Source organism: Salmo salar, chromosome 01, assembly GCF_965601325.2.
Source record: "Salmo salar chromosome 01, fSalSal1, whole genome shotgun sequence".
In the NCBI taxonomy this organism is placed as follows: Eukaryota; Metazoa; Chordata; class Actinopteri; order Salmoniformes; family Salmonidae; genus Salmo; species Salmo salar.
This window is the reverse complement of record NC_138291.1, coordinates 61,376,632-61,403,191: the sequence shown is the minus strand read 5'-3', so window position 1 is coordinate 61,403,191 and position 26,560 is coordinate 61,376,632. Positions and strand designations below refer to the sequence as shown.

Below are 26,560 nucleotides of genomic sequence, written 5' to 3'. Positions count from 1 at the left end.
CTCAGTCACAAATGACAGCTCTAATGCCCCTATAGTGAACGAGAGGCTTGTAGAATCATGACTCTTTCTTGTTCATCAGTAGGGGGCCCTGCGTGCTCTGGGCATTACTAAACCAAATGAGAGAAATTAGTCAAAATATTCCTTTTTTTTAACAGAAAGAGTTGAAAAGATCTGAGTCAGTAAAAAGAGCCGAACTTCGCATTTCCCCTTTCGTCCCATCTTTCCGTCTCCCCTCCTCGCCGTCTACGTTTCGCTCTCTCTTCTCTCTTCTCTCTGATGTCTGGACATATCACTGATGGTCCCACACTGGAGCTGTATGAGAGTGGACTGGGGTTATTTGTAGCTCTGTGGCCAGGCTGGGGCTGGCTGAGGACTGCAGCCATACGGGCCCCAGAGGGGAGAGGGAGGAAGACGCAGACAGACTCACAGAGACCAGTCTGCAGACTGCTCCATTTATAGCACAGAGACTGTCTGGGTAGACGGACATGGAGCCATTCCCTTTTAGGTCAGCAAATGACTTACTTACCTAAGCAGACATCCCCTGGGAAGTCTAACAGGAGGTTAAAATATGTATATCCTCTGCCAACACAGTAGAGAGTATACCTCTAGGTGTACAGCATATCAGATATACAGTATAACCTTAAATACATACCATGAGATGGGAAATCATCATGAAATCCTCCAAGCCACTACACTTCCAACCACAAGCCATGCACTATTCATGCATCTCACTTTCAAAAGCCATTTGACTGTTCGGCCACATTGCCAAGTGTAAATGGAAGACAATGTGTCTTCCATGAAGGGGCCGCAAGGCTATTCAGTGGGGGAGCTTTAAGAGGAGCAGATAACAGCTATTCAACAGCTCAGCACACTGGAGATGGCCTCTCCCATTCATATCAGTCTGTCACACTTGTTGTTTCAGCAATTGAGGGGTTCTCTGTTGGATGACACAGTGTATCACCTTGCTCTGTCATTTCATTTTCTCTCCCACTCCCTTCCTTTTATCTGAAATTGCCCTCTGAAAATTAGGCTAATAATTCATTTTAGACAGAGCCGAGCAGCAGGCAATGCTTAACTCTTTATGCCATTTGAAAAATCCCATTGCTGCCCAACTTCAAGCTCCAGTTACAGCAGACGTGAGTGTGTGTGTGTGTGAGTGTGTGTACTGTTTATGCCCATAAGGAACAATTGCTGCCTTTTATCCATTTAGATCAAATAACTGACGAGTAAGACAATGTATTTATCATGCAGTGACTTACCTGACTAGAGGCAGCTGACAATGTGACAGATGTTTATATATAGATCCCATCTAAAGACTAACATACCATCTTAAATGTTTCAATGGCGCCGGAGAATATGGCTGCTGTTTTACGGGCTCCTAATCAATTGAGCTATTGTGTGTGTTTTTTCGCATTATTTGTAACTTGTTTTGTACATAATGTTTCTGCCACCGTCTATTATGACTGAAAAGAGCTTCTGGATATCAGGACAGCGATTACTCACCTCGTACTGGACGAAGACTTTTTCTTTAACGAGTCGAATGCAAAGGATTTAATTCAGACACCGGACAAGGCCCAAATCCCTGCATTCGCTTGAAGAAGAGATGGAGATATCGGGGACGTAGGTTGGGGTGCCTTGTAAGGATCCGACGGCAAGTGGGTAATCCGCCACCTCTCCCATCAGTCCTATTAGCCAACGTGCAATCATTGGATAACAAACTGGATGAGCTTCGATGAAGGCTGTCCTACCAACGGGACATTAAAAACGGTGATATCTTATGAGTCGTGGCTGAACGACGACAATATAGAACAGCTGCCTCCGGTAAGACGAGGGGTGGTGGTCTGTGTCTATTTCTCAATAACAGCTGGTGCATGAAATCTAATATTAAGGAAGTCTCAAGGTTTTGCTCGCCTGAGGTAGAGTATCTCATGATAAGATGTAGCCCACACTATTTACCAAGAGAGTTATCTATATTTTTCGTAGGTGTCTATTTACCACCACAAACCGATGCTGGCACTAAGACCGCACTCAACGAGCTGTATAAGGCCATAAGCAAACAAGAAAACGCTCATCCAGAAGCGGTGCTTCTAGTGGCCGGGGACGTTAATGCAGGGAAACTTAAATAGGTTTTACCTCATTTCTACCAGCATGTCACATGTGCAACCAGAGGAAAAAAACTCTAGACCACCTTTACTCCACACACAAAGATGCGTACAGAGCTCTCCCTTGGCCTCCATTTCGCAAATCTGACCATAACTCTATTCTCCTGATTCCTGCTTACAAGCGAAAATTAAAGCAGGAAGTACCAGTGACTCACTCAATACAGAAGTGGTCAGATGACTCAGATGCTAAGCTACAGGACTGTTTTTCTAGCACAGACTGGAATATGTTAGGGGACTCTTCTGATGGGATTTAGGAGTACACCACATCACTCACTGGCTTGATCAATAAGTGCATTGATGACGTCGTCCTCACAGTGAAGGTACATACATATAACCCAACCAGCTATTCTACAGGCAACATCCACACTGAGCTAAAGGGTAGAGCTGCCGCTTTCAAGGAGTGGGACTCTATTCCGGACACTTATAAGAAATCCTGTTATGCCCTCTGACGAACCATCAAACAGGCAAAGCATCAATACAGGACTAAGATTGAATCCTACTACACAGGGTGTCATTGCAAGCCCTACTACAGATGTGGCAGTGTCTTGCAAACTATTACGGACTACAAAGGGAAGCACAGCCACGAGCTGCCCAGTGACACCAGCCTACCAGACGAGCTAAATTACTTTTATGCGCGCTTCGAGGCAAGCAACACTGAAGCATGCATGAAAGCACCAGCTGTTCCGGACAACTGTGTGATCACGCTCTCCGTAGCCGATGTGAGTAAGATCTTTAAACAGGTCAACATTCACAAGGCCGCAGGGACAGACGGATTACCAGGACGTGTACTCCAAGCATGCGCTGACCAACTAGCAAGTGTCTTCACTGACATTTTGAAATGTCCCTGACCAAGTCTGTAATACCAACATGTTTCAAGCAGACCACCATAGTCCCTGTGCCCAAGAACACCAAGGTAACCTGCCTAAACGACTACCGACCTGTAGCACTCACATCAACACCATTATCCCAGAAACCCTAAACCCACTTCAATTTGCATGCCGCCCGAACAGATCCACAGATGATGCAATCTCTATTGCATTCCACACTGCCCTTTCCTACTAGAACAAAAGGAACACCTACGTGAGAATGCTATTCATTGACTACAGCTCAGCGTTCAACACCATAGTACCCTCAAAGCTCATCACTAAGCTAAGGACCCTGGGACTAAACACCTCCCTCTGCAACTGGATCCTGGACTTCCTGACGGGCCGCCCCCAGGTGGTAAGGTTAGGTAACAACACATCTGCCACGCTGATCCTCAACACGGGGGCCACTCAAGGGTGGGTGCTCAGTCCCCTCCTGTACTCCCTGTTCACCCATGACTGCATGGCCAAGCACGACTCCAACACCATCATTAACCCCTGTGCGGCATACGGGACGGACATCCAGCGAAAAATCCTATCGCCATTAGCGTAACAAAATGTAATAAAAAAAAAATATTATATTGTTTTATAGATACACCTCTCCTGAATCGAACCACGTTGTCCGATTTCAAAAAGGCTTTACAGCAAAAGCAAAACATTAGATTATGTTAGAGGAGTATATCGTAAAAGTAGCCACATAGCCATTTTCCGACCAACCACATGCATCACAAATAACCAAAAAACAGCTAAATGCAGCACTAACCTTTTACAAACTTCATCAGATGACACTCCTAGGACATCATGTTACACAATACATGCATTCTTTTGATCGATAAAGTTCATATTTATATATAAAAACAGCATTTTACATCGGCGCGTAACGTTGACTAACTATTTTCCCTCAAATGCATCCGGTGAAACAGTGCTACAATTTACTAAATTACTATTCGAAAACATTTTTAAAATGTAATATTGTCATTCTAAGATTTATAGATGAATATCTCTTGAAAGCACCTGTAATGCCAGATTAAAAATAACTTTACTGGGTAATCACACTTTGCGATAAAAGGGGATGCGATACTCAGAAAATGACCTAGTAATACAGGTCAGCGCCATCTTGGAACAATCGCATATCAAATCTAGTCTTGTATACTATTGTCAATAATCCCTTACCTTTGATTATCTTCATCCTTAGGCACTTCCAGGAATCACAGGTCCACAACAAATGTATTTTCGTTCGAAAAAGTTCATCCTTTATGTTCCATTAGCTTGTTGTTGTTAGCGCGTTCTGAAGGCTGCACCAAAAGTTCCGACGTGCGCGGGGCTACTCTTTCAACAAAATGCATTTTTTTCTTATTTAGGTTCGTTCAAACATGTCAAACGTTGTATAATATAAATCTTTAGGGCCTTTTTCAACCAGAGCTCCAATAAGATTCGAGGGGGACGATTGCATTGTGTTTCAAAACGTTTCGAAAGGGGAGGGTAGCTAGGGGCGCCGGCGTCATAATGGTGATGGCCCTCTCCGTGTGACCACGTTCCACAGCGTGTCATTCTGTCAGTTTTCACAGTAGGAGACTCAAATCACTTTGTAAAGACTGGGGACATATAGTGGAAGCAATAGGAAGTGCTCAATGAACCATAGCTCACGGTGTGATTAATAGGCAACGTGATGAAGTTGAGTCCGCAATTCAGAATTCCACTTCCTGTTTCGATCTGTCTCGGGGTTTTGACAGCCATATGAGTTCTGTTATACTCACAGACACCATTCAAACAGATTTAGAAACTTTAGGGTGTTTTCTATCCACAAGTATTAATTATATGCATATCCTAGCCTCTGAGTTTGAGTAGTAGGCCGTTTAAAATGGGCACTAATTATTTTCAAAATGCGCTGTGGCGCCCCCTATCCTAGGCGACCGTCAAGAGGTTAAGTTTGCAGACGACACAACAGTGGTAGGCCTGATCAACGATGAGACAGCCTATAGGGAGAAGGTCAGACACCTGGCAGTGCTGTGCCAGGATAACAACCTCTCCCTCAACATGATCAAGACAAAGGAGATGATTGTGGACTACAGGAAAAGGAGGGCCGAGCACGCACCCATTCTCATCAACGGGACTGTAGTGGAGCAGGTTGAGAGCTTGTCCACATCCCCAATGAACTATCAGGGTCCAAACACACCAAGACAGTCGTGAAGAGGGCACGACTATGCCTATTCCCCCTCAGGTGACTGAAAAGATTTGGCATGGGTCCTCAAATCCTCAAAAAGCTCTACTGCTGCACCACCGAGAGCATCCTGACTGGTTGCATCACCGCCTGGTATGGCAACTGCTCGGCCTCAGACCGCAAGGCACTACAGAGGGTAGTGCGTACGGCCCAGTACATCACTGGGGCCAAGCTTCCTGCCATCCAGGACCTCTATACCAGCCAGTGTCAGAGGAAGGCCCTAAAAATTGCCAAAGACTCTAGCCACCGTAGTCACTCCAGCCACTGTTCTCTCTGCTTCCGCACGGCAAGCAGTATCGGAGCGCCAAGTATAGGTCCAAAAGGCTTCTTAACAGCTTCTCCCCCAATCCATAAGACTCCTGAACAGCTAATCAAATGGCTACCCAAAACTATTTGCATTGACTCCCCCCTCATTTTATACTGCTGCTACACTGTTTATTATCTATGCATAGTCACTTTACCTACATGTACATATTACCTTAATTACCTCGACTAACATGTGCCCCCGCACATTGACTCTGTACCGGTACCCCTTGTATATAGCCTCGTTACTGTTATTTTATTGTTGCTCTTTAATTATGTTATTTTTCTATTTTGTTCTTTTTCTTTTTTATTTATTTATTTTTTACTTCAGTTTATTTTTGTAAATACTTAACACTTATTTTTCTTAAAACTGCATTGTTGGTTTGGGGGCTTGTAAGTAAGCATGTCACTGTAAGTTCTACACCTGTTGTATTTGGCACGTGACAAATAAAATGCGATTTGATTGATGATTTGATGTTATTTTCCTCGCCATAAATGAAATCTCCAATTACCATAAACAATCTGGCTTTATAATTCAACCATAGCATATCATTTTCTCAAATTGGCAGATATTTTATCTAACCAAATAAAGAGCATATAAACTTGAATGCACCTTCCACACAGTGATTGGGATAGCATCAGTGGAACCCCTCCCCCTCCCCACTGGCAACACCCTATCCCCCCACCCCCTACCCCCGAACTCCCCAATTAGGCTATGTGTGTTTTTATATGACTCTGTTGACACAGAGTACAGCAGGAACACATTCCACAGAGGGAGAGCGGGCTACTGCATAGCACTGAAATCGCACTGGCTCCCGTAACGTGAGAAATGGGTGCCGCCCAAACCCCATGCTAAAATAATGACAGGCTGACCTAACTAAAGCGTCACTACAGTGTCCGTTTGGCAGTGATTAATGGTCGGCCCGATAAATCTCCAGCCCTGAAATAACAAACAGGCCAGTGTAATTGGCTCAGCTGGATCGGCTGACACTAGCTGGTGTCGTGCGGTCTGCTCAAAGAGTGTAGAGAGAGTGTAGAGAGAGTGTAGAGAGAGAGAGAGTGTAGAGAGAGAGAGAGAGTGTAGAGAGAGAGAGAGTGTAGAGAGAGAGAGAGAGAGTGTAGAGAGAGAGAGAGAGAGAGAGAGAGAGTAGAGAGAGAGTGTAGAGAGAGAGAGAGACTGTCACCCTGTCACGGAATTTTCTAAACCTCGGGTTCAGTCGTCCCCAGTCTCTGCCTCGTGCCAGCAAAGCCGTGCCTGGGAGAGCTCAGGAATTTTAAAACCGAGCTGACGACACTTTTATTAAAAAATAAAATTAATTTGTGAAATAACATCTTTAAAGTGTTTGAGGACTTTGCTTACCGCCACAGAACCAATGGTTGGCAAAACGCGGGAACGGCCTCAGACTCACAAAATCATCACTTAGTGAATACTAGCTGATTTAAGAGCAGAGGTTTGTGACAATATAGTGCTGCCCTATGAGTAAAGATGACTGTTTCTTAGCTTATTTTGCACATCATAAAGTCACCTGGTGTTTCAGGTGCACATCCAAAGCTTCCAAAGACTTAAATTCCATACATCTATGGTTAGAGCTTCAATAAAGCGATCTGTCAGTACAGTATAGTAGCTAACCTTCCTGTTAAAAACCTTCTCTCTTTAACCCTCTCTCTGGGCCTGTGAGATACACAAACTTTGTAGGCTTTTACTGATGTGGTAGAAATCCAGCACCCTTCTCAGCCTGACCCTATTGTTCAGTGGCATAGGGCACTTCACACCTATGTGTTAGGGACCAGTTTGCCAGGGCAATCAGTCAGCTGACCAGTGCCAGCCAATCACTGGCTCTCCCTGCTGGTGGTAATAGACACCCATTCCTGCTTGTCCTTTAGTTGCTTCCAGGAGGGCAGGGTTAAGAAGGTCGCTGTAAACTACTGTCCTCCACTACAACTCATAACTGGACGTTCCTTAAGGGACAAGCCTTCCCTCCAATCAAATCCAAGTTTATTGGTTGTGTACACAAATTTGCAGACGTTATCGCAGGTGCAGCAAAGTGGTTGTATCTCTAGCTCCAACAGTGCAGTAATACCTAGCAATTTTTTTTAATACACACATAAACCAGAAAAACAAAAAATAAGTTATATAGGATGAGGAATGACTAAAATACAGTATATACATATAAAGTGGGTGAAATAGTATGGAAACATTATTAAAGTGACCAGTGTTCAATGACTATGTACATAGGGCAGCAGTCTCTAAGGTGCAGGGTAAAGTACAGGGTGGTAGCCGGCTAGTAACAGTGACCAAGTTTCAGGGCAGGGTACTGGGCGGAGGCCAGCTAGTGGTGACTGTTTAACAGTCTGATGGCCTGGAGATAGAAGCTGTTTCTCAGTCTCTCAATCCCAACTTTAATGCACCTGTACGGTCTATGCCTTCTAGATGGTAGCGGGGTGAACAGGCCGTGGCTTAGGTGGCTGAAGTCCTAGAGGGCAGGAAGTGTGCCCCTGGTGATGCGCTGGGCTGACCGCACCACCCTCTGGAGGGCCCTGCGGTTTCAGACAGTGCAATTGCCGTACCAGGCGGTGATACAGCCCGATAGGATGCTCTCAATGGTGCATCTGTAGAAGTTTGTGAGGGTTTTAGGGGCCTAGTCAAATTTCTTCAGCCTCCTGAGGTGCATCACTGAACATGAAAGAGAACTTTGTTATGATTCATGTGTATATTTGATCTGTTATAGGTTGCTATTGCTTTGTTAGTATATGCTTACATTCCTTGTGTATAAGTCAGGATTGTCTCCCATGTCACATACTTCACACAATCTGCCCCTTTGGCATAGCTCTGTATACCTTTATGTTCAGACCATGAGATAAAGGCCGCATTTATTGTAGATGGGGATTTTAACAAAGCAAATTTGAGGAAAACGCTACTGAAGTTCTATAATTAAAAAAAAACAAACATTTTTTGTCATTTTAGCAGACGCTCTTATCCAGAGCAACTTACAGTAGTGAATGCATACATTTCATACATTTCAAACCCACAACCCTGGCGTTGCAAACACCATGCTCTACCAACTGAGCCACACCGGGTACTAGAGCACTGCTACTCCCCGTTTCGAGATGCCTACAAGGCCCTCCACCGCCCTCCCTTCGGGCAAATCAGATCACGATTCCATTTTGGTCCTCCCTTCCTATAAGCAGAAACTCAAATAGGAAGTACCCGTGCTAAGGTCTACTCAACGCTGGTCTGACCAATCGGAATCCATGCTTCAAGATTGTTTTGATCACGTGGACTAGGATAGGTTCCGGGTAGCCTCTGAGAATAACACTGACGCTTACACAGACACGGTGACTGAGTTCATCAGGAAGTGTATTGGGGATGTTATTCCCACTGTGGCTATTAAAACCTACCCAAACCAAAAACCATGGATAGATGGCAGCATTCGTGCAAAACTGAAAGCGCGAACCACCAAATTTAACCACAGCAATGTGACTGGGAATATGGTTGAATAAAAACAGTGTAGTTATTACCTACGTAAGGCAATCAAACAGGCAAAACATCAGTACAGAGACAAAGTGGAGTTGCAATTCAACGGCTCAGACACAAGACGTATGTGGCAGGGTCTACAGACAAGAACTGATTACAAAGGGAAAACCAGTGGCCAAAGTGAGTAAGACATTTAAGCGTGTTAACCCTCGCGAGGCTGCCGGCACAGACGACATCCTTAGCCGAGTTCTCAGAGCATTCGCAGACCAGCTGGCTGGAGTGTTTACGGACATATTCAATCTCTCTCTATCCCAGTCTGCTGTCCACCACTTGCTTCAAGATGTCCATCAAAGGTAACTGAATTAAATGACTATCGCCCATCATGAAGTGCTTTGAGAGGCTAGTTAAGGATCATGCCACCTCTACCTTACCTGACACCCTAGACCCACTGAAATTTGCTTACCGCCCCAATAGTGACACATTGGTGTGGCTGGCTTACGGGTTAAGCGGGCATTGTGTCAAGAAGCAGTGTGTCCTCTCCTGAGTCCGTACGGGAGTTTCAGCAATGAGACAAGACTGTAACTACCAATTGGATTCCAGAAAATTGGGGGAAAAAAGGCGGTAAATAAATTAATAAAAAAAGTTTGATGTTCATTCCCTATAGCTAGCCTTCAACACCATAGTACCCTCTAAGCTCATCATTAAGCTTGGGGCCCTGGGTCTGAACCCCGCCCTGTGCAACTGGGTCCTGGACTTCCTGACGGGCCGCCCCCAGGTGGTGAAGGTAGGAAACAACACCTAAACATTGCTGAACCTCAACACAGGGGCCCCACAAGGCTGCGTGCTCAGCACCCTCCTGCACTCCCTGTTCACCCATGACTGCGTGGCCACGCATGCCTCCAACTCAATCATCAATTTTGCAGACGACACAACAGTAGTAGGCCTGACTACCAACAATGACGAGACCGCAAACAGGGAGGAGGTGAGGGCCCTGGCAGAGTGGGGCCCAGGAAAAAAACTCTCTCTAAACGTCAACAAAATGAAGGAGCTGATCGTGGACTTCAGGGAACAGCAGAGTGAGCACGCCCCTATCCACATCGACAGAATCGCAGTAGAGAAGATGGAAAGCTTCAAGTTCCTCGGCGTACACATCACTGGCAATCTGAAATGGTCCACCCACACAAACAGTGTGGTGAAGAAGGCGCAACAGACCCTCTTCAACCTCAGGAGGCTGAAGAAATTCGGCTTGGCCCTAAGACCCTCAGAAACTTTTACAGATGCACAATTGAGAGCATCCTGTCGGGCTGTATCACCGCCTAGTACAGCAACTGTACTGCCTGCAACCGCAGGGCTCTCCAGAGGGTGGTGCAGTCTGCCCAATGCATCACTGGGGGCAGATTGCCTGCCCTCCAGGACAGCTACAGCACCCAATGTCACAGTAAGGCCAAAAAGATTACCCAGGACATCAACCACCCGAGCCAATGCCTGTTCACCCCGCTATATTCATTTTTTTCCACCTTTATTTAACTAGGCAAGTCAATTAAGAACAAATTATTATTTATAATGACGGCCTACACCGGCCAAACCCGGACAACGCTGGGCCAATTGTGTACCACCCTATGGGACTACCAATCACGGCCGGTTGTGATACAGCCTGGATTCGAAACAGGGTGTCTGTACTGAGATGCAGTGCCTTAGACCGCTGCGACACTTGAGAGCCCAAGGTGTATCAAAGCTGGGACCATAGAGACTGAAAAACAGCTGCTATCTCAAGGCCATCAGACTGTTAAATAGCCATCACTAGCTGGCTGCCACCCGGCTACTTAACCCTGCACCTTAGAGGCCGCTGCCCTATATACAGTTGAAGTTGGAAGTTTACATACACCTTATCCAAATACGTTTTTCATAATTCCTGACATTTAATCCAAGTAAAAATTACCTATTTTAGGTCAGTTAGGATCACCACTTTATTTTAAGAATGTAAAATGTCAGAATAATAGTAGAAAGAATTATTTATTTCACCTTTTATTTATTCCATCACATTCCCAGTGGTTCAGAAGTTTACATACAATCAATTCGTATTTGGTAGCATTGCCTTTACATTTTTAACTTGGGTCAAACATTTTGGGTAGCCTTCCACAAGCTTCCCACAATAAGTTGGGTGAATGTTGGCCCATTTCTCCTGACAGAGCTGGTGTAACTGAGTCAGGTTTGTAGGCCTCCTTGCTCGCACATGCTTTTTCAGTTCTGCCCACAAATTTTCTATAGGATTGAGGTCAGGGCTTTGTGATGGCCACTCCAATACCTTGACTATGTTGTCCTTAAGCCATTTTGCCACAACTTTGGAAGTACGCTTGGGGTCATTGTCCATTTGGAAGACCCATTTGCGACCAAGCTTTAACTTCCTGACTGACATCTTGAGATTTTGCTTCAATATATCCACATCATTTTCCTTCCTCATGACGCCATCTATTTTGTGAAGTGCACCAGTCCCTCCTGCAGCAAAGCACCCTCAAAACATGATGCTGCCAACCCCGTGCTTCACGGTTGGGATGGTGTTCTTCAGCTTGCAAGAATCCCCTTTTTCCTCCAAACATAACGATAGTCATTATGGCCAAACAGTTCTATTTTTGTTTCATCAGACCAGAGGACATTTCTCCAAAAAGTACAATCTTTGTCCCCATGTGCACTTGCTGAGTGGACTTTCAGGTTATGTCAATATAAGACTCGTTTTAGTGTGGATATAGATACTTTTGTACCTGTTTCTTCCAGCATCTTCACAAGGTCCTTTGCTGTTGTTCTGGGATTGATTTGTACTTTTCGCATCAAAATTACGTTCATTTCTAGGAGACAGAACGCGTCTCCTTCCTGAGCGGTATGACGGCTGCGTCGTCCCATGGTGTTTATACTTGCGTACTATTGTTTGTACAGATGAACGTGGTACCTTCAGGTGTTTGGAAATTGCCCTCAAGGATTAACCAGACTTGTGGAGGTCTACAATGGTTTTTCAGAGGTCTTGGCTGATATCTTTTGATTTTCCCATGATGTCAAGCAAAGAGGCACTGAGTTTGAAGGTAGGCCTTGAAATACATCCACAGGTACACCTCCATTGACTCAAATGATGTCAATTAGCCTATCAGAAGCTTCTAAAGTCATAACATAATTGTCTGGAATTTTCCAAGCTGTTTAAAGGCACAGTCAACTTAGTGTATGTAAACTTCTGACCCACTGGAATTGTGACACAGTGAATTATAAGTGAAATAATCTGTCTGTAAACAATTGTTCGGAAAAATTACTTGTGTCATGCACAAAGTAGATGTCCTAACCGACTTGCCAAAACTATAGTTTGTTAACAAGAAATGTGTGGAGTGGTTGAAAAACGAGTTTTAATGACTCCAAGTGTATGTAAACTTCCGACTTCAACTGTACTACTGTGTGCTATTACCTATAGCCCTGCTAGCTCCCACTGTACATATTGTATACTATGCTAGTCACTATTTGCATCCTGTTTTATACTGCCTATGCTATTCTAGCCCATACTACAGCATGATACCATTTGTCTTTTGTAGCCTGTTTACCTGCATTACTACTCTGTAGCATGTTAGCTTACTAGCCCCTGTGTATTACTGTATATTTATTACCAGACAATAATATTACCATGCTAGCACCGCTAACACTACTATAGCCATTACTATCACGTGCTAGCCCATTGCTATGCCATTGCTGATTTGTATATATTGCGTCACTGCTATTACTACTGTATAGCCAAAACTGCTACCACGCTGTTGTAATATATATATATATATATATATATATTCCCTGTTCCTTCTGTCCTACAGAAAACCACTATCACTTTCACTGATTCTATTCCTCTTCCTGTTTGCTGTGTGTGTGTCTGTTTGATGTGTGGTAATAAAGTGTGGATTGTATTTCTGTCCTGTAAACGGGACCCTGGGACAGTTGTACCTATAATCTAAACCAGCGCCTCTTTCAGAAACCACCACATGGTGGCGCTCTTTTCCAGTTCTTATGGAGCTTAGGTTAAGTTAATACAGTAAGAGGATGGGGTAAAGGAGGTGGGCTACTCACCGTGGATGGGGTTGTGTCCCACTGTCAGGGGAATGGGTCTGTCAGGCTGATGCTGGACATGTGTCTGGGTGTGTGTGGTTTGTGTGTGGTAGTACTTGGGCTTCCGGACAAACTGCTGGATACCAGGCTGGATTCTATAAGGGAGAAGAAAAAAACCCTGTCAAACACTGTAAAGAACAATTTAATCTATGTTCATAATCCACTGTGTTCACATCTGTCACGTCCTGACCAGTAATAGGGGTTATTTGTTATTGTAGTTTGGTCAGGACGTGGCAGAGGGTATTTGTTTTATGTGGTTCGGGGGGGTTTTGGGTTATGTTCTATGTTTGAATTTCTATGTTCTTTCTAGTTCTTTGTATTTCTATGTCTAGGTTTGGGTGTTGGACTCTCAATTGGAGGCAGGTGTTTTTAGTTGCCTCTGATTGAGAGTCCTATATATAGGTATGTGTTTTGTTTTGTAGTTTGTGGGAGATTGTTCCATGTATAGCTTATGGCCTTACAGGACTGTTTATTCGTCGGTGTGTTTCTTTTGGTGTACGTGTTTATTTTGTTTTTTCCTTCTTCACCAAATAAAAGAAGATGAGTGCACATATTCCTGTTGCGTTTTGGTCCACTTTATCCGACGTCAACCCTTACAACATTCTTGAAATAATACATGAACAATTAAACTCAGCACAAAAACAAACATCCTCTCACTGTCAACTGTGTTTGTTTTCAGCAAAATGAACATGTGTAAATATTTGTATGAACATAACAAGATTCAACAACTGAGACATAAACTGAACAATTTCCACAGACATGTGACTAACAGAAACGTGTCCCTGTACAAAGGGGGGGTCAAAATCAAAAGTAACAGTCAGTATTTGGTGTGGCCACCAGCTGCATTAAGTACTGCAGTGCATCTCCTCCTCATGGACTGCACCAGATTTGCCAGTTCTTGCTGTGAGATGTTACCCCACTCTTCTACCAAGGCACCTGCAAGTTCCTGTACATTTCTGGGGGGAATGGCCCTAGCCCTCACCCTCCGATCCAACAGGTCCCAGACGTGCTCAATGGGATTGAGATCAGGGCTCTTCACCATGGCAGAACACTGACATTCCTGTCTTGCAGGAAATCACGCACAGAACGAGCAGAACAGCTGGTGGCATTGTCATGCTGGAGGGTCATGTCAGGATGAGCCTGCAGGAAGGGTACCACATGAGGGAGGAGGATGTCTTCCCTGTAATGCACAGCGTTGAGATTGCCTGCAATGACAACAAGCTCAGTCCGATGATGCTGTGACACACCACCCCAGACCATGACGGACCCTCCACCTCCAAATCGATCCCGCTCCAGAACACTGGCCTCGGTGTAACGCTCATTCCTTCAACGATAAACGCGAATCCGACCATCACCCCTGGTGAGATAAAACCGCGACTCGTCAGTGAAGTGCACCTTTTGCCAGTCCTGTCTGGTCCAGCGACGGTGGGTTTGTTCCTATAGGCGACTTGATGTTTATTTAAAAAAATGTTTTACCTTTATTTAACTAGGCAAGTCAGTTAAGAACAAATTCTTATTTTCAATGACGGCCTAGGAACAGTGGGTTAACTGCCTTGTTCAGGGGCAGAATAACAGATTTTTACCTTGTCAGCTTGGGGATTCGATCTTGCAAACTTTCAGTTACTAGTCCAATGCTCTAACCACTAGGCTACCTGCCGGTGAGGACCTGCCTTACAACAGGCCTACAAGCCCTCAGTCCAGCCTCTTTCAGACTATTGCGGACAGTCTGAGCACTGATGGAGGGATTGTGTGTTCCTGGTGTAACCCGGGCAGTTGTTGTTGCCATCCTGTACCTGTCCCGCAGGTGTGACGTTCGGATGTACCGATCCTGCGCAGGTGTTGTTACACGTGGTCTGCCACTGCGAGGACGATCAGCTGTCCGTCCTGTCTCCCTGTAGCGCTGTCTTAGGCATCTCACAGTACGGACATTGCAATTTAGTCCTCATGCCTCCTTGCAGCATGCCTAAGGCACGTTCACGCAGATGAGCAGGGACCCTGGGCATCTTTATTTTGGTGTTTTTCAGAGTCAGTAGAAAGGCCTCTTTAGTGTTCTAAGTTTTCATAACTGTGACCTTAATTGCCTACTGTCTGTAAGCTGTTAAGTGTCTTAACGACCGTTCCACAGGGGCATGTTCATTAATTGTTTATTGTTCATTGAACAAGCATGGGAAACAGTGTTTCAACCCTTTACAATGAAGATCTGTGAAGTTATTTGGATTTTTACGAATTATCTTTGAAAGACAGGGTCCTGAAAAAGGGACGTTTCTTTTGTTGCTCCCAAGGCGAAGATTACGGGCTACGGGACTTAAATCATGGCGTCAGTCATCTCATGTCCTCCCACTAAGAGAGAGGGACATGAGACAAGAGCACCGGCCAGAAACCCAGAGAATGAACCTAACCTAATCTCCCCCAGTGAGACGGGTGAGGAAACCCAGACACATCCTCAACACTGAAAGAGGGAGGGGAGAGAGGAGGGGGTCGGAGCTGGTCCAAAAGAACGAGACCACCCTGTAGTCCCCCTGACAAGGCCCAATCAAACATGACAGACAGAGTGAAAGGACAACAGGGTGTGGTTGGCAAGGGGGCATGGAGAGCAGAATTGGGGGTGAGTGGGCAAGGAGAGGAGGGTGAGGATAACGTAAGAATTGAAGTAGAACAAAACCCTCCAAAAGCAGCCCTGCAAAGCCTCTCTACTCCTAACCACTCTGCTAAATGTCCCTCAGTCCAAATGAAATGTGACTTGTTTACACGGGAGGAAGAGAAATCTGGTAATCTGGTGCAGGGCTGCTGAGCGAGACAGCAGTAGTAGAGGTTTTTTCTTCACAGCATAACCGTATCAAATTGTCAGCTGCCAAACTAAAACCACTCAGACAGGTCTGGGTGATGGTAACAGAGGACAAAGGACAAAAATACATTTATTTTTGACAGGAGAGAAAAGAGCACAACAATATGGGTGGTGTTAAGAGCCGTTTCTAAATGGTTTATAAAGGGGGAGGATAAAGAGACAAAACATTGGAGACATTCAGACTTATCAGAGCACTGAACAATCTTTATATGCCTACAGGGAGACAACAATGTACTGGCCGAGAAACAGCTTATCATTAGCAGAGGCATAGCCAATTCCCCATTTCCATAAAAAATGTATGTAATTAAAATGTAATTTGAACAGCTAGGTAGAAGTCTCCCTCAAGCTACTGCAATAAGTACTGTATATATATCTAACATAAAATAAACACACTTGTGACAGACTCATCCTCCACACACAGACACACACACACACACAGACACATACAATGAAGTTGTCACTCAAGGCCACCCGTGGCTGTGAGCTTGACCTTGACTGTTGACCCCTTTTGTGATCATCTCATCTCATGTGAGTCCATCTCAACAGGGCCTCTACTCACTCTCTCTGTGCTAATTAGACCTGGCTCTGCCTGCACCACAACCACCATGTGGGTCATGTAGCCCCTCATCACCTTCACAACAGACAACAGAGATTGTGTAAGGAAGAAAAGAAAAGAAAAAGAGGATATTGTGTTGACAAATGCCAGTGTCAATCACTGTGACTAAACTCCTCCCTTTCATCTTCTCCCCTTTCATTCATCCATCTCCCTAATGCACACTCACAGACTATCAAACAATGGGACTTCACAGGAATCTGGCTGGGTTTCATCTTTTGTTTGATCCTATGGGGGTGGTGGTGGGGTGTTGGGGGGGGGGCTGAACAACAGCAGTATGGCTTCTCATGTGCCGGCTTTCATCCCCACACCATCACCCATTCACAACCCCCCCCCCCTCTATCCCCACCTCCAACTTACTGGGTGAGTGTTGTTTAACCTCTGCAGTCTTTCATGTACCAATACAGTCATGGTGCGGTAGACTGTCACAACAAACCAATACTTGGGTTTCTTTGCCACAAGACCGTGAGTTGTAAAACAAAGCCTCTCACTGTCAAATGCAAGCATGGCCCACAGGCTACAGTATGCATGGCTGGTTATACAGCTATTTGCCATTTTCTGTTATTAACTGTTTATGGGTTTCTATGTGATGGCGTTTTATTGGGTGTAATTCCAGTATCTGACATTCCTTTATGACCCCCTGGGGGCAGAAACCAAACACCTACAGCTCATATTTCTCCTGTTATAAAAGAATTATCGGCCTATATATAGACTATTCGGTATGCTTGCGACTGTATCTATGTGGATTAGCTATGATAAGGTTGGTTTTATGTAGGAGCAAAACTAAGTGGATGCACCCGTCTTCTCCCATTGGCAACAGTAGAATGGAAGCATTGTTGTGGGATGTGCTGTTGATAGTGGCCCAACATGCATTTTATACCAAAATTAAGAAATGAGGAAGAGTTTACAAGAGATGCAGACTCAGAAGAAGCTCAAAAGAGGACAGAAAGAGGATAGGGGAAAAGGAGTTTATGGTAGGGGAGAAAGACAGAGAGAGGCTCACTGCCAGAAAGATTCAAATACAAAAAAAAGAGCGAGAGGGTGAGAATGGAATTGAATTCAGAGAGAGAGAGAGAGAGAGAGAGAGAGAGAGAGAGAGAGAGAGAGAGAGAGAGAGAGAGAGAGAGAGAGAGAGAGAGAGAGAGAGAGAGAGAGAGAGAGAGAGAGAGAGAGAGGGAGAGAGAGAGAGAGAGAGAGAGAGAGAGAGAGAGAGAGAGAGAGAGAGAGAGAGAGAGAGAGAGAGAGAGGGACTAGAGGGTGTATTTCACAATGGCCCTCAGTTGTCTTTCTCTCCTGTCTCTCTTTCCAAATGCCCTGCGGTGATCTAATCTGCAGCGTCTGCCATGCTCTAACGCCTGCCTGATGCAATGTGTTTGAACAAAGGAGAAACATATTCCAGCCCCCCGGTGACATCACAGCCCTGCTTGGAGAGCAGACTAAAAAGTGACAGTAATTATCCCCTTTATTGGAGGGAACATGGCAAAACCATCCCTCAGACAACAGGACAGACATTGGAGAGTCTATTTATCTCCATGCAGAATGGACAACCTGTATTTTATCTTCTCGTGTCTTGTTGACATAGTTTAGTTTCATTGGAGTTCAGAGGGAGTGAGAGGACAGACTATGGGGTAAATGTGCACTTTGGCCTAACTTGCCATCCTGAAACAATGAGCTTGCCTAATCTAAGTTGTCTGTGAGAGATATTTTACGGGTCACCAACCAACCAGATTCTGGGCCACCCAGGGCCCAGAAAGACTTTTCCCAGGGTTACCCTCAACGAAGACAAAGAAACCTTTACGTTTATTTCCCCAGCAATAAAACCTAGCGGCTTTCTTTCCCCCGATTTTTTTATGTGACGGGAACCCTTGCAGTAAATACTGGGAGATATGTGTTAAGCTCTTCCACATGCTCCTATTTGGCCCATTGACTTTAGCAAAAAGTTCAGCTCTTACCCTAACCATCTCCAACATACCAATTAGCTCCACTGAGAAACACAGAGGAGGATTACATCAATTCATTTGAAGTTGTTTGAAAAAGATTGTGTGCTGTACAAGGTCGCCTTAGTTGATCTCGACACAAGCTACTTATCAAAATATATTTTGATGAATAAAACGGTGAGGTCGATTAAACTTCTCTACTTTAAAAAGAGGCACAGTAACGCAAAAAAAACATTGAAAATCTTTTGAGAGTAGGTGCTACTATCAGTTCACAGCTGCTTATCAGGTTTACTGTTTAGGGACATGCCAATTGAATGGGCCGTATAGGCCTTCAGCATACCACCCACCAACTCTCCTTTCTCCTCTACCACAGGTGTAAAGGTTCTGTTGTATCATTCCTAATATACAAGACCATAACTCACTTAGACTGGCTAGCGAAGCTCCAGTTGGGTTCAAGTAGAAGAAAAACAACTGTGAAAACATACAGAACATATTAAAAATGTGGGAACATTTTTACAATCAAGGTTGTCTTTTTACCAGACCCATGAATAAAATGCCTACTTACTGTACAGAAGGTTACGATGGGCTACTGTTCTTGTAAAGTTCCCCCTGAACTCACTAACTTCACCAACCCCAAGGAGCACGGAGGGGATTCTTGGCCTTGAGACACCATCAAAACACTGGGGTGTGTTTCAAACAATTTGCGGACAAATGATTTCCCTGTAGGGAGAGGGACTGATGGGTGCTTGCCATTTTTCTTCTCTCGTAGAGATGTGGTTTTCCTGCACATGAAGACTTGAGGAATGCTGGTGTGGAACGAGTGCTGAGGCCAGTTGGCAGGTCGCGAGCTTCTCACAGACGACATCCATCAAAGCAGAGATTTGTCATGTTATCCCCTGATTGAGGGGACTGCTGGTCTCGGCCTCTCTCTCAGCTGTGATTGGTGAGGGGATACCTGTGTCTCCCCCTCTGTCTACACTGCCTACCACAACACCACCTTTTTTCTGAGGACTTCTGACAGGAGTCTGGAGACAGACAAGCCAACCCACCCAAATGGAGGCTTACTTCTCATACATTTCTACAGCTACGGCTTAAAAAAGGAGACTGGGTTGTATTTCTAGACAAAACCAACAAGCTAGAGAACCTAAAGAGTTCAGCACCTGTGCAGGACTGCTTCAAGACATCTCCCCTCACAAAAATGATCAATGAAGACAACATGCAGAAACATTATTGTGTCTGGAGCTGTAAGGATGCAAATACACAGGGGACCATCCTTTTGCGTAGTTGAAGTTTGGAAATAATAAGTATATGACTATATTTTTCAATAAATCACTGCCAACTTAGATATCCAGCGATGGTAAGTTTGTAAAAACACAGCATACTTGTGAGAGTCTTTTTACATTTACTCAGCAATTCTAAACAAGCACTGTCAAATAACATTGGCCTCCTAAACTCTTCCCTTGCAGTAAGACTGCACCTACAGAGGACTAGAGCGCCATTAAAGATGTAGGGATGATTAGGTCAGAACTGGCATTGATAGAACAGAGGGCAACATATTCCCTAAGCTGAAGCTGCAGCTGCAGCACCCCCAGTCAGGGAGTCCTCCGGTCTATCCCTGTCTGTCCCCCACTGTAGTGGCATCTGCATCCTTTTGAGTTGCTATTGAGCTTCAGTTTGTGTAATGACACAGCTTGCCAGAGAGTAAGATAAGGACACCACAATGTCAACAGTTGACTCATGTGGTGGCAAACAGAGTGATAACCACTCACTGTCAATCAAGACAGATGAACTGTAAACTCTCAAATTCAACAATGATGGTCCACCTCTACTAGATGATGACAAGTCATTTTAGAGGGGAGGTGCCTTTCATGCAGCCAAAGAGTGCGTCAGAGGGCTGCTTCTGGATTGTCCACGTCCCTCTGGGCCGAGTGATAGCAGGTAAAAAGAGGGCTACAGTGAAATTGCTCACTGTGAGGTCTGAATGTAATGCCTCATTAAAAACCACAATAAAGGGACTGCAGCATCGCTCTGCAGCCCCAGAAACCTTGGGGGAATTATTCATCGTAGCAGTCAAATAAAAAAATGGCCGCAATAAAGACTACATAGATGGCTATCCAAATAGATTTTTCTACAAACACCATTTTTTTCTTCTTTGGTGGGACTTTTTGAGGTTGCATGCATTGTGACCTCTAGCCAGCATGGGCCTTGTGTCAATTAACGTTGAACTGTGCGGTGAAAATCGGCAGTAAATCTATTTCAGCCGGTTCTTCTGGCGAGCATGGGCGTAGAAATAAATGTCAATCTGAATAGATCTATCTATACTCCTCTGTTTGGCCAGCTGCTAGCTTCTGGAAAAGTCTGGCAATTCTATCGTCTAATATTTAAACTCCAAATGGAGGGGTGGGATATGATTGCCCAAGGGCTGGTTAGAGGCATATTTCACATCATTTATCTTTCCAAATAGGTCAATTATATACAGTGGGCCCATCTACTGAGTGTGTAAATGCCAAAGCTTGCCTGCAGTCACATGGGGCATGTGCTCCGAATTCTGATCATGCAGTATGACTTTATTAAAGATAAGCAGCTTATCTCTGCTTAGTCCCAGGGATGGAAACGCTGAAAGTCCCAGGGATAGAAATGCTCAACGTCCCAGGGAGATTGCTGAAGTTAAATCCAAAGGATTCTCTGGTGTTAACAATGCACAACATAATGACTGATGATCATTTCTCTCTTTGCAAACACATCAATTCAGTGCTAAATGAACGGGAGCTGCCACTGCGTAAATAAGTCATCTGAAATAGCTTTTACATTGTAAATAGCTCCACACAAACTGGGAAAATACCCTGAAAAAAAATACTTTATATCAGGAAAAGAGGATTTCTGAGGGAGGAATGACTCCTTTAAAATTCCCTACAATGGGGGAATGCAAATAAAAATGAAAGCATTTCTGTCTAGATTCACATTGAATATAAAATCCCCTAATAATCTCTTACCTCAGTCTTGACCACATTAACGCAAATTCCACTCTTTTACACCAGAAACCTGGCAGGGTACAAGCAGATAATCTGCATTTAAATTGAGAGGAAATTAAATGAGAGAGGCTTTCTTCATCTTTACAAGACATGACTGATACATTTCTAAGGCCAGATAGTCCTGGCCTTTCCAAGAATAATTATTGTTTAAGGAGCACCAGGTGAGATTGCCAGGCTTCCAACAATCATGCGCTGGGAAACCTGAGAGGGTACAATCTGTCACATGGGCAGTCTCTTTCCTCTTACAGTAGGAAGTCATGGCTAGGGAGGAGAGAGCATTCCACTACCTCAACCCAATGGCTGCCTATTAAAAGGCTATTTCACATGCAACTGTGAACGCATACCACTGGGACTGGAGGGGGAATACCACCCATTAAATAAAAAAATGAACCCAGGGCAAAGTTCACCCTGCATAAAAGAGCTAATATTTACACTGGTGGTCTAATGAGAGCCGGGACATGTATGAAGAAGCCCAAAGTCCTCTAGGATGGGCCAGGTCACAGGAAGAGCAGGTTTCTGTTGATGTTCCATCTGAGAGCTCAGTGGAGGAGTCATGTGGGGTTGAAGGTTGAAAGTAGAGGCCAAGGCTCTTCCTGTCTGATTGGCAGTCTATGTGCTGGGATCCCAGTCCACACCGGGGCTCGAGGCAGGCCACAGTACGTGGGAATAGAAAGAGGGCTGTTGGGTGAGGTGAGAGATAGGAGGAACAGTCATTCGGCACATGGCTCATATCATAGCCCATCCACAGGCCCCCTGGCACAGTATAAATAAACAGAATGTGATAGCCTTGTAAATAGCCACCTCTTTCCACCACCGCTTCTTAAATAGCCATTCTGTTTTCGTATGTGAATACATGTGCATGTCTGTGTATGAGAGAGTGAGTAAGTGAGAAAGTTTGTTTGATGTCTCTGTGTGAGTGCTTTATGAATGTGAATATGTCTGTGTATGTGAGTGAATATTAGTATGTACAGTAAATATGTGGATGTGAGTGAATACTAGGGTTGAATATTTTCCTGGTATTTTACAAATGTTCCATCCCGAGAATAAATAACTTTTCTCCCGGGTAACCCGGTATTTCAAAACCAGAAGTGTCATTGAAAAGTATTATAAAGCATATAAATAGACTTATAAGCCTGATGCTACCTGATGCTGATGAGTCATTAAAGGAAAGGGGCAGATACACATTAAATATGTTTTATGAGCTCTACATTAAAGACATTTAATGAACCCAAGCCCAAAAAAGGCCAAATGGTTGTGCCGTTATCCAATACATATATGATATAGGCTACTGCACATTACGCACAACAGAAAAACATAAAAGCCCATAGATGTAGCTAGCTATAAGCTCGTTTGGGTAAATAAATGACACTAGTTCCAGTTTGCTAATCTTTTTGTGTGTGAACTGTATTACTGTACTGTGTTGTATTATATGGACGGGAATTACGCACATCATTCAAACCATGATAAAGTAGAAGAGAACATGCGATTCTGGTGCAGCACATGAGGCCTACAACGTTACAAATATAGGCTAGTGAATTAGATTTTCATTTTGAAATATAATAGGGCTTATTTGTATAATTAGTAGGCTGACACATTTATTATACCTTTCATAATATTTCCCCTAATGTTATTAGCTTACCTCCTCGTTCTCTCTCTATTGTTGCTTCATACCTTCCTCGCTTTCAACAGTTAAATTAAATAAGTTTAGCTGTCTTTATCTTCATCATTCTAATGACATCCTTGAATAATATAGTGGCTTGTGAAAGTATTCACCCCCCTTGGCATTTTTCCTATTTTGTTGCCTTACAACCTGGAATTAAAATTGATTTTTGGGGGGGTTTGTATCATTTTGAAGACGGAAAATATTTTTTATTGTGAAACAAACAAGAAATAAGACAAAAAGACTGAAAACTTGAGCATGCATAACTATTCACCCCCCCAAAGTCAATACTTTGTAAAGCCACCTTTTGCAGCAATTACAGCTGCAAATCTCTTGCGGTATGTCTCTATAAACTTGGCACATCTAGCCACTGGGATTTTTGCCCATTCTTCAAGGCAAAACTGCTCCAGCTCCTTCAAGTTGAATGGGTTTTGCTGATGTACAGCAATCTTTAAGTCATACCACAGATTTCCAATTGGATTGAGGTCTGGGCTTTGACTAGGCCATTCCAAGACATTTAAATATTTCCCCTTAAACCACTCGAGTGTTGCTTTAGCAGTATGCTTAGGGTCATTGTCCTGCTGGAAGGTGAACCTCCATTCCAGTCTCAAATCTCTGGAAGACTGAAACAGGTTTCCCTCAAGAATTTCCCTGTATTTAGCCCCATCCATCATTCCTTCAATTCTGACCAGTTTCCCAGTCCCTGCCAATAGAAAACATCCCCACAGCATGATGCTACCACCACAATGCTCCACTGTGGGGATGGTGTTCTTGGGGTGATGAGAGGTGTTGGGTTTGCGCTAGACATAGCGTTTTCCTTGATGGCCAAAAAGCAAAATGTTAGTCTCATCTGACCAGAGTACCTTCTTCCATATGTTTGGGGAGTCTCCCACATGTCTTTTGGCAAACACCAAATGTGTTTGCTTATTCTTTTCTTTAAGCAATGGCTTTTTTTCTGGCCACTCTTCCGTAAAGCCCAGCTCTGTGGAGTGTATGGCTTAAAGTGGTCCTATGGACAGATACTCCAATTTCTGCTATGGAGCTTTGCAGCTCCTTCAGGGTTATCTTTGGTCTCTTTGTTGCCTCTCTGATTAATGCCCTTCTTGCCTGGTCCGTGAGTTTTGGTGGGCGGCCCTCTCTTGGCAGGTTTGTTGTGGTGCCATATTCTTTCCATTTTTTAATATTGGAATCAATGGTGCTCCGTGCGATGTTCAAAGTTTCTGATATTTTTTTATAACCCAACTATGATCTGTACTTCTCCACAACTTTGTCCCTGACCTGTTTGGAGAGCTCCTTGGTCTTCATGGTGCCACTTGCTTGGTGGTGCCCCTTGCTTAGTGGTGTTGCAGACGCTGGGGCCTTTCAGAACAGGGATATATCTACTGAGATCTTGTGACAGCTCACGTGACACTTAGATTGCACACAGGTGGACTTTATTTAACTAATTATGTGACTTCTGAAGGTATTTGGTTGCACCATATCTTATTTACGGGCTAATGCACACACCACTTTTCCATTTTTTATTTATTAGAATTCTTTGAAACAAGTAATTTTTTATATTTCACTTCACCAATTTGGACTATTTTGTGTATGTCCATTACATGAAATCCAAATAAATTCTATTTAAATCGCAGGTTGTAATGCAACAAAATAGGAAAAATGCCAAGGGGGATGAATACTTTTGCGAGGCACTGTATAGGACTAGAATTAGATCCAGAAGGCTTTCACTTCTCTTCACGAAGACTGAATGGTTATGGCATGAATAAATAACTGCTATATCTCCCACCATTGCGCGTTTGCTCTTCTTTCAAACTACCGTGAGTTCTATTGGCTGTTGTATTTAACATTCAGCAAACAAGAGCTTGCGTCCCTCTTCGAATAGTCTATTGGTATATGAAATGCTCAAAAAAAATTCCAGCAAGCTATTCTAGTCTAGCTTTTCCTGCATGGTACTCCAAAAGCTAAGAAGTGTTTTTTAAGGAGAGAGGCCAGTGGAGCACAGGTGCGTGGGTATTGTACAGTGCATTCTGAAAGTATTCAGACCCCTTGACTTTTTCCTAATTTTGTTACGTTACAGCCTTATTACAAAATGTATGATTTTCCCCCCCTCAATCTACACACAATACCCCATAATGAAATAGCAAAAACAAGATTAGAGATATTTGCAAATTTATAATTTTTTAAAGAACTGAAATATCACATTTACATAAGTATTCCGACCCTTTACTCAGTACTTTGTTGATGCACCTTTGGCAGTGATTACAGCCTCGAGTCTTCTTGGGTATGATGCTACAAGCTTGGCACACCTGTATTTGGGGAGTTTCTCCAATTATTCTCTACAGATCCTCTCTTATCTCTGTCAGGTTGGATGAGGAGCGTCGCTGCACAGCTATTTTCAGGGCTCTCCAGAGATGTTCGATCGAGTTCAAGTCCGGGCTCTGGCTGGGCCATTCAAGGACATTCAGAGACCTGTCTCAAAGCCACTCCTGAGTTGTCTTAGCTGTGTGCTTAGGGTCGTTGTCCTGTTGGAAGGTGAACCTTCGCCCCCCAGTCTGAGGTCCTGAGTGCTCTGGAACAGGTTTTCATCATGGATTTCTCTGTACTTTGCTCCATTCATCTTTCCCCCAATCCTGACTAGTCTGCAGAGATGGTTGTACTTCTGGATGTTTCTCCCATCTGCACAAAGGAACTCTGGAGCTCTGTCAGAGTGACCGTCGGGTTCTTAGTCCCCTCCCTGACCAAGGCCCTTCTCCCCCGATTGCTCAGTTTGGCCGGGTGGCCAGCTCTAGGAAGAGTCTTGGTAGATCCAAACTTATTCCATTTAAGAATGATGGAGGCCAATGTGTTCTTGGGGACCTTCAATGCTTCAGAAGTGTTTTGGTACCCTTCCCCAGATCTGTGCCTCGACACAATCCTGTCTCGGATCTCTACGGACAATTCCTTCAACCTCATGGCTTGTTTTTTTCTCTGACATCCACTGTCAACTGTGGGACCTTATATAGACAGGTGTGTGCCTTTCCAAATCATGTCCAATCAATTGAATTTACCACAGGTGGACTCCAATCAAGTTGTAGAAACATCTCAAGAATGATAAGTGGAAACAGGATGCACCTGAGCTAACTGTTGAGTCTCATAGCAAAGGGTCTGAATAGTTATGCAAATAAGGTATTTCTGTTTTTTATTTGTAATACATTTGCAAACATTTCTAAAATCTTGTTTTGCTTTGTCATTATGGGGTATTGTGTGTAGATTGATGAGTTTTTCTTTTTATTTAATCCATTTTACAATAAAGCTGTAACGTAACAAAATGTGGAAAAAGTC

General features: G+C 44.0%; 1 protein-coding gene across 1 annotated transcript in view; it reads right to left on the bottom strand.

Annotated features, from left to right (window-relative positions):
• LOC100380761 (latent-transforming growth factor beta-binding protein 1) overlaps positions 1-26,560 on the bottom strand; it is a 117,210-nt gene that overhangs the window by 71,067 nt on the left and 19,583 nt on the right. The window contains exon 4 of the mRNA XM_082964495.1: positions 13,114-13,247. Within this exon, the coding sequence (XP_082820621.1) occupies positions 13,114-13,247 (134 nt within the window). The remainder of the gene's footprint in view (positions 1-13,113; positions 13,248-26,560) is intronic.